Source organism: Molothrus aeneus, chromosome 4 (genome assembly GCF_037042795.1).
Source record: "Molothrus aeneus isolate 106 chromosome 4, BPBGC_Maene_1.0, whole genome shotgun sequence".
NCBI lineage: Eukaryota > Metazoa > Chordata > Aves > Passeriformes > Icteridae > Molothrus > Molothrus aeneus.
The window spans coordinates 35,308,961-35,327,692 of NC_089649.1; the positions used below are offsets into that span (position 1 = coordinate 35,308,961).

At 35.9% G+C, this 18,732-nt stretch overlaps 1 protein-coding gene across 5 annotated transcripts in view; it reads left to right on the forward strand.

Annotated features, from left to right (window-relative positions):
* Positions 1 to 605: 605 nt before the first annotated feature.
* PALLD (palladin, cytoskeletal associated protein) overlaps positions 606 to 18,732 on the forward strand; it is a 187,677-nt gene continuing 169,550 nt past the window's right edge. For all 5 annotated transcript variants that reach the window (XM_066548254.1, XM_066548257.1, XM_066548255.1 and 2 more), the window contains exons 1-2: positions 606 to 708; positions 6,350 to 7,396. In XM_066548254.1, coding sequence (XP_066404351.1) covers positions 6,351 to 7,396 — 1,046 coding nt within the window. In that variant the 5' untranslated portion in view covers positions 606 to 708; position 6,350. The remainder of the gene's footprint in view (positions 709 to 6,349; positions 7,397 to 18,732) is intronic.

Genomic DNA, 18,732 nt, shown 5'->3' on the forward strand with positions numbered 1-18,732 from the left:
CTTTGTTGATGAAATATTCTGTAAAAGAAGGCTGGGTGTTATTATTACTGTTCTGTTATTAGTTTAATTTGAAAAATTGCTGTATTTCTTCCAGACTGATTACCATACAACTACTAGGAAAAGCTGAAGGCATATAAGCTTTCCCACTGCACTCCCAAGATTCTCAGAGAAACTTGGAAAATTTTTATTTGAATATCATTGACACTGCTTGCTACATTTGACACTTCCATACATATATGACAGGTAGACACTTCCAACACACTCTATGAAAACATAGATTAGCTCTAGCTATGTAAAAAAATCCGTTTACTATGTATTTACAAGCATAATTAAATGTTTTTTGCATACTGAAGGAAAACTAAAGAACAAAGCTATGTATGGCATCGAACTACAGCAAGACATTGACCCAGTCTGTTTAAGCACAGGCAACCAGATTATTTTTTTGCTCTTTCAGAGGTGGAAAGAAATGTCTGTTAGTAACTCAAAATAACTGGAGGTTTCTGTGGCAACTGGTAAAGGAGGTTGTATCTCTCCCTGCTGCTTAAAGTAGAAGCAGTTCTGAGAGATTTCTATTTGAAGTTTGCATACTGGTGTTTGACTTCAGGTCTTGGAAAGGAGATTGCTTATCTACTTGTATTTTATCTTGTTGCTATTTAGAGTAAGAAACAAATTAACAGGGACCATAACAGAGGCGCTCTGCTTTCTCAGGTAAGTACATTAATCATTTGAGCATTATATATTATTATATTTTGTATTTTGGTTTTATACAATTAACGATGAAAATCTTTTGCATTATGTAACATCTTCATCAGATCAAATGATAAGTTTGTACAACCAGAATAGTTTTATGGGTTTTGGGATGGGATTTGGAAGGACTTGAGCTGACTAGTGTTAGAAACTATTATTAAGGTTTCAGGGAAACTGCAGCTGCATTCCATCAAATATATTGGTAGTGAAAACTGTTATCTCTGTGGAGTTCTGTTCATCAGCTGAATTTTCCATAATACTGCAATAGGAATGGAGTGAGCATATTAGCTGTATATCTCTAATCTTGCTTGATGCTATTATTAATTTTAAAATATTATATGCAAATGCTAAATTGTTACGTCATTGCATATTAAAGTGTGTTTATCTTACAAAATGTGTAGCTGTTCCAAAGTTTTAGTCTGTTTGCCATTTGTTTATAGTGATTTACTGCCTTTCCTGTGTTTATAAAGGAGAGCACACATTGTTTCTGCAATAAAAATGGAAGATCTTGATTCTGAAATATTCAGTACACATCAAAAAATATAAGCATTCCCTAAATCATAGAAGAAGAGTGTTGGGAAACTTTATTCATGGCTTAATAGAGCTTTAATAAACCTTGCCCTATTTTCAGGTTATGAAGACTATTTCATTAACTGTTGAAGAGGAATTAATTGAACACTAATCTTTCACTTTCTGGGCAAATGTTTCTATCATGCTGTACAAAAAGTATTTGGCATACTTCATTTACAAAAAATAATACTTTATTTGTATTCAGAAAGCTAAATTTCTTTTCAAATATCTCTGCAGATATCTACAGGCAGATATATTTTCTTCCCAGAAGTGAAAATTTAAACACATAATTGCACGAACCAGGATTTCTTCCACCCACTCCCTGTAGAAAATGCTGAAGATAGCCCAAGGCAGCTTGTTGCTGTTTATATGCAGGCTATTTTTGACTCCCATTCCAAGGTGGCAAAGTTTTGGTTATTTAGTGGAGATTCTGGGTGCCTGAAAAAGGACATTGATTTTACTTTGTGGGGTGACCGCTTAAAAATTAGGCATACAGTGGTTAACTCTTGGATAACCAGCTCCTTCTTTGTGCACAGTTTTCAGCTTGAAATTTTTAGAATCATGGTTCTGTTCTTATTTGACACACTGAAATCACTGTAAAATTACCTGGAAAAAAATCCTTTTAACTAATTTCACTACAACATGGTAAGGATCTCAAGCTGCAAAAATGGGGTTTGTATAAATTGTGAAGCATTCCCAGTCCAGCAGTGAGTCTGTTCAAGCTGTGATTAGGGGACAGAAATTGCCTGTATGAAGATGCCAAGATGCTCTATCAAGCACTGAAATAGGATGTGTGGTACTGGGACTTGTTAGTACATAAAGATGGTCTGGATCCTGTAGGGAGCTCTGAGTCTCTTGAGCTCTTCTGTCACAAGAGTACATCTACTGCACATTGTTGCCAAGGAACAAATTTGAGTAAAAAATGCAAGGCAGTATCTAGAAGACCTTGAGCTAAGAGCAAATGCCAGTGTACAAAATGATTTCAAATCCGAGAGCAGATATAATGGATGCTGGCAGAAGGGACGGAGGTCTGTAGCATCTCTTTGGAGCTATAATTTCTTCTCTCCACTCTGGAGCATGTGACTCCCAATAGGTTGCAATCTGGCAGAAACCACATTGCCCACACATTGCTTTTATTTCTGGAAACTATGTGATAAAGTCTCTAGATTAAACCAACAGTCTTCATGTTTACTTCTTCCTTTCACTGAGTTTTAACAGAAATTATGTGCTTGAAAAAGTGCTTTTGGACAGGTTTTTTTTTCCTTTTTCCTAGGACTAAATTCTCACAGGAGTTTTAATGAGGTGAAAGTACTTCCTTAACAGAATTGACTCTGTTACTCATTATGCTCTACAACTCTATAGAAACCAAAAATGTACTTTGATTGTTGCAGTGTTAATACATGTGTCAGAGTTGTGGGGTATTTTTAAAGCATACATGTTTTCCAGGGATTTTTTGTGCCTTTTCTGAAGGAGATACTTCTTTTCTTTTATTATTTCACTTGAGATGTGAAAATTCAGTAGGTTAATTTCTTTATACAGTGTATTATATGGTTACAAATTATTTATCAATTATTACAAAAAGTTTCTGTATTTCTACTCATAAATCCAAAAATGTTAAGGGTCTTTTCCAACCTAAATTATTCTAATTTTTTCTTTTCTACAAGATTTTAAGGTACACAAGAAGCTATTGATTTTAAACTATTCTTAGCAGAAAAAGGCAGTTATTTTATTTATTATAATGAAAATAATGCTGTTGAAAAAAAATTAAAAATCTATTACCATAAAATGGTGTAGAAAATGGAATGGCTAACTTCTCTGAATTTCTGAGTAGTAAGCACAGAGAACTTTGTGCCACTTCCAGGCCTAACGTCGCTTCTGCTGGAATTCCAGATAGTGGCAGTCTGCTGAAACATGAGTTCAGTTACCAAATATAGATGAGGGGGGTACGAATTTCATAGGCACAGAGGACGGATGTAACGCACAGGCCACAGTCTCCTCGACTAAGGACCAAGCAAGCTTCAGTGAAGAGCTGGAGCGACTTTAAGCCTATTCTGATAGAGAAGGAGAAAAACAACTTTACCTACTATTAATTATACTTGAACTCTTCATATTGGCCTGCTTATTGTAAGATCTGTTTTATATTTTCTGCTGATCGTAATTGTTGTGTTTGTGGAGTAATTTTGCAGGATTTCAAAATTCAGAGAAAAAGTATGTGCCTTTTTTGTTTTAAAAGATCTTACTAGATACATTTCATCCTTCGTACGATTCTTTTGAAGAGATGGGTCCTGTTAAGTAATAATTGGGTCATGTTAAATCATATTTTCTTTTTTGGCAGGTTCTGCAAATTCAGGATGTTTATTTTTTTTAAATGAGTCCTTTATTTTTCTATGTTTTTCCATATTTTACTGTATAAACCTACAAAACTTTAATTTGATTAGTTACTCTTTTTTTTTCTGAAATTATTGTAATCCAATACATTTCAATTTTAATATTTACCATATGATTCTTTAGAGCATCTGTATTGGGTTTTGAATAGGTATTTAAACTGCATGATAAAAAATGTGGGTTTTACTTGGGCTTAATTTTGAAATATTTACAAATAGGACCCCATAAGTAGTCTGTATGTAATAATGTTGATCTGCATGCAACATTGTAATTTATGCTTGTGTCTTTAAATGATACAGTATATGGCTTTGCAGGTTACCTAATGAGTGTGATGATGAAAACTGTTATAAATACATTGTAGTCCAACTTGGAGAAGCTAGAAATAGCATTCAAAATTTCTAATTATGATCTTATAAGCTACTTGATAGGGTTAGTGATACTTCACCTCCAGTTCACTGTGATTACAAGTTGCTCTAAAAGAATAGTGAGTTTATGTATTACAGTATGGCTGAAAAAAGTCTTTCTCCTGGAAGCTTCCATTCAGCTCCCTAAAGCTAGACATATGAATCCATTTTCAGGAACCTTCTCACCAAGAAGGCTTATCAGCATTAGAAATTGCCAATAAATCAGCACATTTAAATCCATCAACTTTATCTAAATATCCAGGTATAGACTATTCACTTAATTTAGACACCAGGCTTTGAAAATTACTATATATGTAGCCATTGTATTTTTCTAATGACAAAGCTGAGTATTGGGAAGAAATATGTGAATTCATAATACACTAATTTTAATCATCCTGTTGGGTGGATAACAATAAGTAAAATTGTCCTCCTACCCATGAAACAGCCCATTGAAACATTAGAGCAGCTCAGTGTTGGAAGTCAGGGAAGTTTATCTGAGTATGTAATGTGTCACTTTGAGATGTGAACAAGCTAGGAACCCACATGTGTCAGATTTAAATAAAGATATAATTTGAAGCACAGATATTTACATGTTGTCTGAATAGCACCTTTGTTCATTGGAATACAAAGTTTTTTTTTTTTAAATCTAAGATTAAGGAGGAAGAAACTCTGCAGTTTTAACTCTTGTTTCCCTGGCATTCCTCCAGTTTATGCCTGAACAGCTGAGCCTCTAGACCAACTGTTTGCTGGGCTTCTCAGATTCTTTCTTTAAAGCTGCTATGTGGTAGTCAGTTATACTGTATATACTTTTTTAGATTTTGTTGACAAGAGATTGGCATGGTTGCTAAATTTGTTGCCCTGTAAGCACAGATAACAGGAAAGGAAAACGTAATCCCAGCAAATAATAAACTTATCACTGAATTCTATAAAAACATTTCTCAAACTCTAAATGCTTTGGGTTCCTTAGACTTCTCTTTTATGCATTGAGTTGTAATCTGTTGGCAAGACAAACAGGCATATCAAGAGATACATATGCTAAGCCAAGAATTCCAATCATCTATCAGTCACTTAATGACTACATGCTGGGTAAGCCCTGGTTTAGTGACTACAGGTAATTGGAGCCTGCACAAGCTGATGTAAAATACATCCGAGTGCATCGCATGACTGTCAAGCCATTTCTTCACTATCAGTAGAGAATTAAAGGAAATTTTCCCTTTTTAAATCTTATGTAAAATTTTTTATTGTAGAAATTATCATTAGAATAAGAGAATTTTTCAGGGTAATTAAAACCACTGATGTTCAATTCAATTAGATGCTCTGCAGAAACAATAATTATGTTTCAGATCTCATCAGCCACAATCTAGTGACCAGGTAGACAAATACATTTCAGCAAGGAGATTTTCAGGCCAGTCCTTCCCCTGGGGAAAGTGTGGTTTCCCTGATGTCTTGTTTCTTGTTGACTTTAAAGAGAATGCTCATCCTAATTCTGAAGTCATGTTGGGAAACTGGAGAGGTATAAATGCTTCTCTGCTTTGTGAAACTGGTACAAAATATACATTAAACACTTCCATTGAGCAGGATGATATATAGGTTGCGAAATCTATTTCTTCAGTGCTTTACTTCTAGCATATGGTAATTTTTCAGTGTTGAGGAAAGTGCTACTAAATTGGTAACAAGTTAAAAGTGTTAGCACAATAAGTAAAATAATATCAAACACATTATCAACATTAAACAGAAAGGATAATTTGGAATTTCTAATCCAAATATCCTTGTGTGTATCCTCATAATGGTTTCAAGTTGAACACTTCTCGCAGAATTTGATGGTTTAATGTCTGGAAGGCAATGTTATGGGAAAGAGAAAAGTAAATATATTCCCAAAATCTTCACAAGGCTAAAACCAGGAAAAAAAAAAAAAAGAAACATAATAGAATTGATGCAAAATAACCAATCAGATGTGAAATAACAACATATATCATATTGATCCAGTGGAATCAATGTTGTGCTAGGCAATATACAGGCAAAGGATGTCTTCATACTTCTGAGGGAAGGTTCATAAGAAAAATTACTCCTAAGTGCTCTCATTTCCATCTAGACAATTTGCAGTCCTGGCTCATTCTAATAGAAAACAAGGTTTATGGTATGTCATACACCATTATGTTCTGCTTATCTTACAGCTTTGTGTCTAGCTTGTGGGAACTAGGATATAACTTTTTTCATTAAGGAATTGTTCTTGTGTCTTCCAGGATGCAAGACAGAGGCTGTGGCCGGGCATTGCCTCTTTCTTTAATGCTGAAGGAGACTTACTCTCCAGAAAGAGACAGCAGTAAGGGATATCCTGAAAATATGTCAGAAGCTTCATCTTACCATGACTTTTTCTGTGATTCCCTGTCAGACACACAGAATGGTGAATTTTCAAATGAACTTTCTGCCTTCCTTACCCAGGAGGAGATAAGTAAGAGCCTTGACATAGCTCGAGAAGCCATTGCCAATTCCATGGAGGAAGATGAGAGCACAGTACCAGACTTTACTCATTATCTCAACACCCCTCTTTCAAGCCCTTCAGAAACCCCTTCTTTCAGGGACACCGACCTGCATGAGCAAGACACTGTAGAGACACCTCAAGCAAGCAGTTGGACTTCATCTGCTGCAAGTCATGCTCTCCCAAGGAATCAGAACGAGCAATCCGCTGCACCTCAGACAGAGGATAGTTTTGTCACAGTTTCTAGGGGACAAGCAAGCACCTCACCTTTTCTACCTGCTAGTCCCAGCTTTGTCAGAAGCCTGAAATTTTCAGAGAAAGGTGGTGCATGTATGCCTAAGACAAGCCCGAACTCTGAATCAACATTGCAGGGAGAAGCTCCTTTCAGGAACAAGCTGTGTGACAAAGCTGCCACATTCATAGAGGAGTTATCATCTATATTTAGACAGGCAGCAAAGACAAGAGGCCGTAGTCCCGATGGGGACTCTTCTTCTCCAGACAGCGGATACCTGTCACCTAACAAGAAACAACCAGCTTTAAGTACCTTGGTGAACCAGGAGTTTGACAAACCACATCAAGAGACTGAGCCTGAGGAAAAATTACCTGGACTTCATCTGAATGGAGAACACTATTCTGGAAGGAGGAGCATCATGGAGAGCAAAATGGTCCTGTGCCGTCCCTTCATCAACATGGAAGAGCATGAACTTTCACCACCTCTATTCACTCAGAAGCTCCGGAGCCAGGAAGTTGCCGAAGGAAACAAAGTATTGCTGGAGTGCAGAGTTGCTGGCAACCCAGTCCCTGATGTCAGGTAGGTGCTAAGTCACCAGATAGCATCACCTGATTGTGGAAGATACCTAAGGACAGGTATGACACTGACTTGCTTAGAGGCAGTCACAGAAGAGCAGTCAATCATGTAATTTTACAAAGCACAAAGAATAACATATTCTAGTGTCTTTATTTCACTAGAATGTTTCAGTCTGTTTGCTTAGAAAATTAAATTCTTCTTGATTTAAGAGCCACATGGCAAAATTAGAAATAGAATTGGCTCTAGCAACATTCTGTGTGATTGTTACTTCATCAATCTGGGTAAAAGAAGAGACAGCTTGCTCCTAAAGAGCATATCTCAAGAAGGTGATACAGTTTTTACTGCTGATTAATTAGAATGTCTCCAAGAGCCATGTAAACTGTTTTTTTGAATTTTAACTCAGGCAGAATCATAAAATAAGAAGGCTTTTAATGACTGAGGAAATGAGTAATGAGAAACATTGCTGACATAATAGTTGGTTATTGTAAAATCAAGTATACTTTCAAGTAATCACATCAGTATAAATTAATTTGTAACTTCTGTCTTGTTTCCCTTTTGACACACATAATTGTGCTATGTTAGCAGCCTGTAGATACAGCCATTACTGCATTGTGGCAAATATGATTCATGCTAATTTTTGGGCTCTTGCAAAGCTCCCTGACAGTCAAATTAATACACTTTCATGGTCCATTCCCAAATTGGTTTTATTAAATAATTATTAATAATTCTCCATCTGGCAATTGAAAGAACTTACTAATAAAAATTAATTTTTCAAAGTTTCCATTGAAAACAAATTTCCCCCTTCATCTCTATTTCATTATGGATCCTCAAGAGAGGAAAAATACGGCAGCTGCACCTCAAAAACTACTCATTTCGGAAGTCGATGCACTTCTTCTGCATGTCCTTTCTGTAGTGGCAGCGACTTGGCTGAAGAGGTCACTCACACACAGCACGGGCGGCACAGAGCCCTCAAGTGAGCGCTGCTGTGGAGCCAAGAGAGCAAAACCAAGGCTCGTTCAGGGGTTAAGAGACAGCAAACACTTGAGCGATGTTTGGGGGAGACTCCAAAGTCTGAATCTTGGGGAAAGGAGGGGGTTCTTTCCAGATGAGAAAGCATGCAGAAAAATATGTTATGGATTTTTATCTATAAAAGCATTACTGGGAACTGATAAACAGTTTCATAGTATCATCTAGGCACATCACTGTCCTTCTTCTTGGATATGAAAAGGAGTTTCATGGTGTATCCTATATATATCCAGTAAATAGTTAATTTGCTGCAGTGGAAAAAGACAAGCCTATTTAAAACCACCCACATATTGCAGAGCAAGTGAAGAATGTCTGTGCTACTTTCAGAAGTATTTTCTGCAAATGGGAGTTTTATATGGTTTAAAAATAAAGCAAAACATCAGTGATACAATAATAGTTGACCATTCTCTTGTATTTTGGTAATGAAAATAATCCAGTTTTCTAAAGCACTTTACTTAGACTATTGTTTCATTAGACTGGGTTTCTGGGTTTGTAATATATGTGGAAAACAATCTTCAGACCATAATCATATGAATTCAAAATATTTACAGTTTACTGAAGAAACGGGCCAGAAAAATAAATGTGTAAAAGATATTAAGCTCTTTGTGAAGGTTTCTGAATAGGAAGAAGGTAGAAATGGATATTAGGAAAGCATTGTATTGCATTGCCAAAAGAATGGAACAAGCTGAACAGTTCCCTGGTGTGAGAAGTGTAAGAGCGAGCCTTTTGGCACATGCAAAATCTGATCAACAGGGGATGCAGACAAGGGCATGAGCCAGGGCAGCCACAGGCTGTACATTTGCATATAGCAATAAATCTGTAGAAACCAAGCTTCAGCTCTTCTGGTTTTCCCCAGAAAACCCAGTTTCAATAACATAGCCACTGTAAAGGCTGGTTTTGGAACTTTGTGTAATAAGTGTGATTAAAGCAGAAAGCAGTTGGGATTTTTGTGGGGTTTTTTTTTTTCAGTTTTATTTTTGCCTCAGCTGGGAAGAAAACTGGAAGCCACATTTCCTAAAGTCATAAGGAAGTAACAATATTTTAATGATGACAAGAAACTCACTAAATTCTTATTTCATGAAGCACTCAAAAAGTTGCCCAGTGTAATAATGAATACAGCTGATATTTAAGCAGCATCAAGCACTGGCAACTATGAAATCATCCAATTGACACCAGAGCAAAAGGCCTTCAAAGGAATCTACATAGGCTTTTCTGGTCTTTTAGCATGTTACTGCTTTGCTATGCCTCATATTTTAGCCTGGACCCAAGTAATCTTTATAACTGGTTCTCTTCCCTTTTCATAGCTTTTTTGTAGCTAAACTTTCTTAGTCCTCAGCCTATACAAAGTTAAGCTAGAATCCTTCTCTATCCAGATACTTTTCTTATGAGGATAAACATAACAATGTTGCAGAACCTTAGTATAATTGAAGAAAACATCAAATGTAGTGTAACGACCAGGTGAATATTTGAAGGTTATTTGGTTAGGAAAACCTCTTAAAATTTAAGTTCCTTAGATGTTCATAGCCATACACAGCTGAAAGTGAAACAGTAAGTGTTTATGTTATGAGTGATAAAACTTGACCATAGTAGCTTTGTACTAGAAATAGAGAAAAAGTATATTTTGACAGGAGAACTTACAACTAGAATCTTGGTGTTGAAATCCAAAAGAAAATAATCAGTTACATTTCAAGTATCATTAATGGTTTTTTTCAAAGTTCAATGTCTAACTTACTAGTTCTACTAGCAGAAAATCAGATTTTTTTAAATGAATATTTTGTCACTGGTCAGAAGAATTATTATATTTCTGTAAGATTTCAGATTCCAGCCTAAGACCTAGGAAGGTACATAGTGATTTGAAAAGTTTTAGGACATCTGCCTTCTAAAGAAAGTCTAAAACACGTGAAATATAAGTTGAAACAAAATGTCTGTTACTCTCAAAACCAATTTATCAGTCAGTAACTGTCCTTCAAAGTGCATCAGCAATGCTGTGTTTAAAATACTCACATTAGCCTTGAGCTAGCTAAAGCAAATCCCAGCTGGGTGTGACTTAGACCTCTTCAGCATTCGCCTCACCACCTGAATATTTCATTGCTTCAAAGCCTGGAGCTGTAAGCCATGATTAAAGTATTTTCTGAGGTCTACCTTGAGCTGTAAGCTGTGATTAAAATATTTACAGATATTCACCCAGCTTCTGTATCATAAGAGGTATTGGAATTTTTGTACAAAATATATTCCTTTTTCCACAGCAAATTGATGCAAAAAAAAAATCCAAATCAAAGCAAAAAATAAGTCACTTTCCACATATTACATGACAAGAATGAGGTTTCTTTGCTTTAAGGAAATAATTTGCTCTCATTATAATCCTTTTCTTCTCATAAGTTCTGTTTGCCTAGATTTGACTGTAACAATACCCAAAATCCCCACCTAGAACCATTACTTGCATGTAACCCAGAACCATTCTTAGAAAATACAGAAACAAATGTAAAGTACAATTTAAATTTATAATAAAGCCAAATTGTGTTGACTTCTATAGCTTCAAAATCTTACCCAGTTTTATGGTCTTTAAAGGCCTTGAAGCCTAAAAACGCACAATAAACTGTGGCACCACCATGCTCCACCCATCAGGCACAGATGCAAAGAAAATTCAACATCAGATTAAGTCATGCTTAACACAAATCTACACAGCTGTGTAAAAACCCAAGTGTACAGGGTTTTAGTTTAGTGATTAAACTACCTACACAGTAGTTGGTAGTTTTAAGTCTTGGAAATTTGGTAGTTTTAAGTCTTGGTAAGAGGTGTCCCAGATGTAGTTTCTGCTTCTTTGCTGGACTTGATTTGAGGTAGGAAAATCTGTGGTTTAGAGATAGAATTTAGTTGTATTTTTTGAAGTCTCTTATGAGTAGATTTTGTAGTTGTAGTGAAACACCAGTGCCTTGGTGGGGGATAGAGATGTTCTACTAATGCTATAGTGGCAAGGCTTTAGTAGTACTTATTTTTATCAAATGTGAATAGTTATTTATGTATGTGTGGTAATGGGACATACTTGACCATTCTAGGTATCCTTAGTTAAAAACAAAACCAGTTTCATGAGTGAGAAATTTTAATGAAGATATTTTATGATGAATTTGTTTAAAATATTTGATAATTCCATTCTTGTTTGCTTGACCCAGACCAAAATTTATTTCTGAACAATGAAATGCCTAATGTGTCTTAAAAACAGAGTTTAGTAGATTACAAGCATTATGTTAGCTACAGTGATTGCAGAAATAATTCATAACACATAAAAAAGATTAGGATATATTCTGTGTGGGAGGAGAGGGCTCTTGTGACTTGAAAATCAGTAACAACTATATGTATTATTCTTATACAATAAAAAAATCAAGTCTTGTACTGAGCTTTGAGGTGATTTTACCTGAGCCCCAAAATGTCATATTTTGCTGTTAGAATTCATCAAAAATACTTCCACAATTTATGCAATTGTTTCTGCTCCATTATTTCAGTGTTGTTATAAGTCTTTATTAATATCTAGGACAGTGCAACAAGAAATAGTGGCTTTTTTATTACGCAACCTTTTGTAAATAATTAGTGTCTCCAGAATATCTTGCATTTATTTCCTAAGGGTGATAATTCATGAAGTTAGTTGTCAAATTGCTCACAAATATAAACACAAATTTTTCTTATATTCTCCCCATATTTTTCTCTATTAAAATATTTTCCCAATAAACATACTTTTTTACACAAATCTCCCATAGTCCTCTATTAATCTTTTCAGAGCAGAATCCTGCTAATCTGTCTTCTTACTAGCCCTTTCCAAACAGAGGGTGCTTGTTAAGAATGGAAGAATATTCTTGTAACCAGGGAGTTCCTTGGGTCAAAAATGTTCTGTTTGCAGATCTGGATGTTTTTCTGTGTATGGAGGGAGCATTGACAACCATCTGAAAGTATTAACAGCATTCTTATTGCTGAAATTAAATAAAAAAATGATGTTAGCCACTTTAATCTGGCAGTACACTCTTTTAAGAAATCTTCTCAACAGTAATATGTTGTCATTTAGAATTTTATTTACACTCAATGAAGATAAAATATCTTCAATATCATTCCCTTTCATATCAATACGAAAATTATATTTCTGCATCCTCAATGTTTTTCTGTCACAATAGTTTTTTTATTTCTCTTTATCAAAAATGTCTTCTTTACTTTTGTTGGACTTTTTTCTTCATTTGCAAGTCAACATAATAGCTATATACAGTTGACCTCATTATTCTTTTAGCCCTTCTTCCCTTCTCATTTATTTCCTTTTATATTCTTTGATTATTGGAGCATACCATGCTATTCTTGTGTCTTTTGTTTGTTTGCTTTTGCTGATTTTCAGGTAAGGCCTGGCCATCTCCAGGCATCCCTGGAGTTTGAATTTTATTTCAGAGCAGATCTGGAATGTAGTGTTGAAAGTCACCTCAGTGACTTGTGAAACTGCTCCTTAATTCTTAATTTTTAGAACAGTGTTCTGGACTAGTGGGCTTTGCTGGGGAATCGGGGGTTAATAACCCAGCACAAATGGTAAAGTTATTGCAGGAGCTGCCCATAGGGATTTGTGGCCTGCAGGTATTGGGTAGGTAGCGTGCATCTTTCAGATATTTCCTTTTCCATTCTCCATTCATTTTATGGCCATAAGAGGCCACACTCTCAGGATTTTCTGCATCTGGGGAAAACACACAGTGAAGTTAAGGCCTGTGTAGGTCATGTACCCACCTGCTTTAAAAAACAGTGTGGCCTATCTGATCAACGCTAGTAGTGCATCAGTTTTCATTACTTGTAAGTAATAGCTCTTTTACCTTAGAACCACTTGGAAAGAAGATTTGCCATGGTGCTCGTTAAGAACAGCATTTGGGAGACTCCTATTGTATATGATTGTCTGGTTGCAGAGGGGGTCAGAGCTTAGTGCCATGTCGGTGTAGCCATGTTGTTACTCTATAGCTATAGAGTGACTGGTTGCAGTCATTGCCTGGTTGTTACTCCATAGGAGTGACTGGTTACAGTCATTGCTTGCTCTGTTCGTGGATGTGCCCATATGCACTGCTGGCCAAGGTGCTTTTCCAAGCAGGGAGAGGTATTGGGGTTGCTTTGTTGATGTACCACATGATACTGGTTTCTGACATGGTAGTGTCAAGGGCAATGAGGGTCATTAGGGATATGCACTTCAGTGTTGGTCATTTGGCCTGGTCTTGTCCGATACCTCTGGGTATTCATCAATAGTCATACCCAGCCTATAGGAGGAACAGAGGAGGAGGATTTTCTCCAGCCTACCACTCCCTTTCCACTCCTCTTTCAGGACTGCTATAAAAGATTTTGAAAATTTAGGATTCTCTTCAGATGTTAAGAAAACCATCTTTCACTGAATTGTTATGTCAACCCATAGGCTCTGCTTTTGTCCCTCCCTCGCCAGAAGGGGCAGGGGAAAGGGGAGTGGCTTATTTCGAGTTTAATTTCCTCCTGGAGTTAACCCACAATAATGATAACCAAATGTTTTGTTTGAGAGGGTGAGGTTTTTTCCCTTGCTTGCCTGTCTAACACCATAGAGTACAATATTTAAAACAGGTACCTGGAATGAATGCATGGCTCTTTCCTATGTGACATGATCTTTACAAAGTTCAGACTGTGATAACAGGATAATTTATATGGGTCTTATTAAATAAACAAATTGCTAGAAAACGGGCAGAGTAATCCACTGATCCTTTACAAAATGAGTATTCAAAGATCAAAAAGAATGTGTGGATGTGGTTGGGAAGGTGGCCTATGGGGACAGAAACTCTTTACTTGCTGGATTTTGTAAAAGCCCCAGGGAGGATCTGTAGATTCTGGACACTGGGGTTATTCTTATGTTTCATTTATTTATTGTCTCTCTAGAATAGTTTTGACTACATGATGTAAGCATTTCCTCATCTTTGTTATACAGGCTCTGTGGATCACCAGGCTCTCTTTCTTTGGAACTGTCATTTTTCATGAATGCAGAAATAGCTCTTGTAAATTTTGGGGTTTGAAAGTTTCATGCTTTTGTTTTGGTTTTTGTGCATGGTTTTTTTCATCCTGAAATTGGAAGAGTAAAGCTTGTTAGGTGCATAAAGACAAGTGCTGCAAGAGGCAGTTGCAAAATCAAAGGGATAGTTATTGGAACTAGAATTATTCTCTTAAACTGAAATTAGGAGAATTCCAGCTCAAGTACTTTATTTTTCTCTGTTTGTGAATGCCAGTGTCTCTGGTTTAGTTTTTCTGATTGCATTAGTGAGATTTTAAAAACATCTCAGTTCACTTTTTTATTCTTTTTATTCTTCTTTTTCTGCCTCTCAGTAAAAGAATGCAGATCTAAAATTCCTTGGTAATGCTCCCAAAATAAATAAAGTATGGACTGGTATTTATAAAAAGACTCAAAGATTGGATGAAAATGTTATCAAAATACTTGATGGCTAACATGAAAAGCTTTAAAGTAAAGTAATAAAAATTATGCTGCTATCTAAATAGTAGAAAAAACATAAAGGACTTTTGCCATGTATTTACATAGGAATAGGATGAGACTTGGATGAACTTTAAAATAATGTGGCACCACATGTCTTCAGAAAGCTCTTTCACTACACAAGCTTTGTCCATGTTAAACATTTTTAGTTTAAAAACAAAATTTAATTGAAGTAGTTTTAAAATACAGATTTTCCAGAAAAGTGGGGCTGAAACGGTGCCAGAAGCAGAATTCCAAGAGGCTGCTTTTACTTCATGTTTCAGAATTTATTTGTATAAATCTTATATGCTGTCTTAGGGCCTTTCCAGTATTGTGCAAAGCATCAACAGTCAAGAAGTCTGGCAGTGAGGAAATACATTAGCAATCTGCTTGTCATGGACTAATTGAAAGTGATCTGTGAAAATTAAAACTAAATGTAGCGGCTAAGTAGAACAGAGGCAGGATTGAACTGACATGATTTAGGCCTATTTTACTAGTACTGAAAGAGAAGAAAAGAGTAGTGAGGCTTTTCACAGAGAAGTGTTTGAAGTAAGTAATTCTGGCATCGTTACTTATCAGTGTTCAACAGGTATGAAGTGCCATTCCAAGTACCATTTAAAATATCATGCTTAATACACTTTGACATGCTTGCTGATTTGCCTAAAGGCAATACCACATCTTGGGTGGTTTAAACCTTCTTAAGGGCAACTATAGCAGTTTATTAATTTTACTTAAACAGGACATATCTTTTTAAAACACAATACATTGTTTTATAAATATAAATTAAGTAAATACAAGTATAACTTTGAAACTTGATTATTTAAAAATTCTTTCTAATAAAAAACTGTCATGTCTGAAATACGCTGTGTAAATGCATTCTTGGCAATGTGAAAGCTACCTTTAAAGACATGGATAATGAAATTGAACAAATAGGATTTCTCTGCAAAATTCATAGCTGAAAATGTTAAACTTCGGTTTGGGCTATTAGAGCTGGCAGGGCTTTGAGGGAGGTAGGAAAGGCTATGGACTAAAAGCTTATAATAGAACAATCATAGAAGAAAAATCATTAAACAGCAGTGGATAATGAGCTTATTTTATTGGTTCTGGAACCCATCTGGAAAGTGTGTTTTTTCTAACAAGTGTTATAGTTTGATAGGGCTCTGTTAAGTGGGCTGGAACTGTGGTTCATTTACTAGTAAATGGACTTGCCTTTCCAGCCCATGCAATGGTGAAAGTGGGAGTAAAGGAAATTCCCTTGTCCTACTATTCCCTGTAACATAGGAAAATAAACAAGTAAGTCATGGAATTATAGGATATCCTGATTTGGAAGGGACCCACAAGGATCTTCCAAGTTCAAGTCCTTCTCATAGTATCCATATTTCCTTCCCTGAGCAAAAAGATATAAAGAAAGCAGGAAAGTTAAAGAGTTAGCTATGGAGGTTTTTATACCTTGTACAATTTTGTTCACATTTGGATTGTGTGGTGGGGAAAGAACATCAAGTAGCCTTTTATGTTGTCATGAGTTTTCACATTCCACATGCTTTAGAAAAAAAGTGACAATTAAAAGATTATTTGGGATTTTTACACTTTGGGATATTTAAAAATGATGTAGTTATGTAGTGAAGAGATAGAATTTCCTGTATGATAGCAGAACAAACAAAATTTGGAAGATTAGCTTTGTACAGAAGAAATCTTTACTAAGATATCTTCCCCTTAGAGATTTAAGTGTTTCTTAGCTTTTGTCATCAAGAAAAATTTTCACATGTATTAATTTAAGAAATGTGCTTAATTTCTATTTCTGTGCCTCTGTAAGTTGCCGTATCTGAGGTGACTCACAAAAGGGAAACTGATCAGTAGGAATAGGAAAAAACTGCAAACAGCTGAAACACTGAGAGATTTGTTTAAGTATTGAAAACTTGAATCAATATCCATATGATGTCTTTCTATAAATCAGGAAATTAGCATACTTCTCAAATAAGTAGCTAATCTGGATAGAGAAAAGGTGCTGTTTTATTTAATATATCACGAGGAATAATTCAGCTAGGTAATTTCACCTGTATTTACAAAGGGAAAGTTTCAGAAGGGCTGAATGCCTGTACTGCATGTTCAAAGTGTGTGTTACTGCCCTGTCTCCAAGAACCTCACTCCTTCAAGTAGTGTGCTACCAGTTGGTGTGATGCTACTCAGCATAGATGAGTACACAGCTCAGGACTGGGAGTAGTATGAATTTGAATAGATCTGACTTCCTGTGGGAAAGGGAAATAAGTTAAAATGCCTGGGGATTGGAGGGAATTAACAGATAGAATGACTCCTAAAATACTGAGGTTCTTTTTTTTTCCAGCTACCTGCAGGTCAAAACAGAGGCTAGGATATTTAGGATTAGAATCAGGATAGATTTTAGGAGACTAACATTTTTCTGCCACAAATCTGTTATGAAGACATATCTGTTATGTTTCCTTTAGTCTAATGCTAATATGCTGCTTGAAATCAAAGTGATTCATTGTTTCATGTTATTAATATTATGTACTTGCAATTCATGCATACATTAGCATTATAAAAATAGCTTACTTTGCAGTTATGAAGTGCCTTTCACGTGAGCATTGCAGTGCTTTATAAAAACAGTTTGCATAATATGTGAACAGCTTTTCTTTATCTCCTCTTATGTGATAAAGTTGTGCTTTTCAAGTGGCCAAGGAAAAAAGTTTAGACGAATAGAATCCATCTCTCATTTATAGTACAATTGATGGGCACCTATTACTAACTGTAAACTCTTTTAATATCACAGAGAATTGCTCTTAGAGCAAGTTATTCAATCTAGACTACTCGTTCCCCATTTTCAAGTGAGAATTTATCCCCATCTTTGTGAAAACCAAATTCAGTTCTGTTTTTTTGTGAAAGGCCCTTATTTAGGTAATTTTTATGGGACATGTTATGAATATCCTATGAACTGGAGGGAATTCACTTTTCCAACTGAAACACATTACCTGATAAATCTATTATTGACTCTGTTTTGTACAGAACCTTGCCAGATCTCCTTACCCTCCACCATCAATGAAACTAGCACTTGCAGTAATCTCAGTAGACCTAAGTATGTTTCTTTTTTTATTTTTTTTTCTTAAAAAAAATTAATCTTACTAATCTTAACATTTGCATCAGGGATTATTACAACCTGAAACCCAACTCAGTGTTGTAATAGGGTTTATACAGCTGCAAGAACAATCATGGGACAAACAAAAGCATAGCAGTCTAGAAACAGAAGTCCTCACTTAAGTTCAAGTTCTGTTTACACCCAGTTTACATGGTGTTCTATTAAGTTTGCTTTCCAGTCCACAGGAGTTTTGTGAAACAAGCTGAAGGCAAAACCATTGTTCTGGTGAATAGGTTGCCCTTTTCTGCCTCAAGAATTGTAGGACTAGTACCAAGGTACGTAGATTGGAGTAATTTATCCATCTTACTGCAATTCAAAGTGAAATGTCTGCTTTTTTTTACTGAAATTTGCATAGTGCTGGCTGGCAACACTGTAGCTGCACTTTTGGCAGCTATCTGTGCTTACCCATGCAATAGCTTCATTAGATAAGGAATGTCAGAGACAAAATAAGCAACTCCTGATTCCTTAGAAAGGCTCTCCACACAGCTAATAAAGATTCTTGGAATGCAAATGTCTGACAGTGGGAGATACGAGGAACCACAGACCCTATGTGTGGCTCTTCCCATATATGACTAAGGCATTCTGTGAATTGGCAGTGCCAGAAAACTGCACTGCATGCAAATGAAATGAAAGAACTGAAGAAACAGCCAGTGCTTTGGAATGCTAGAGAGAGGCCTA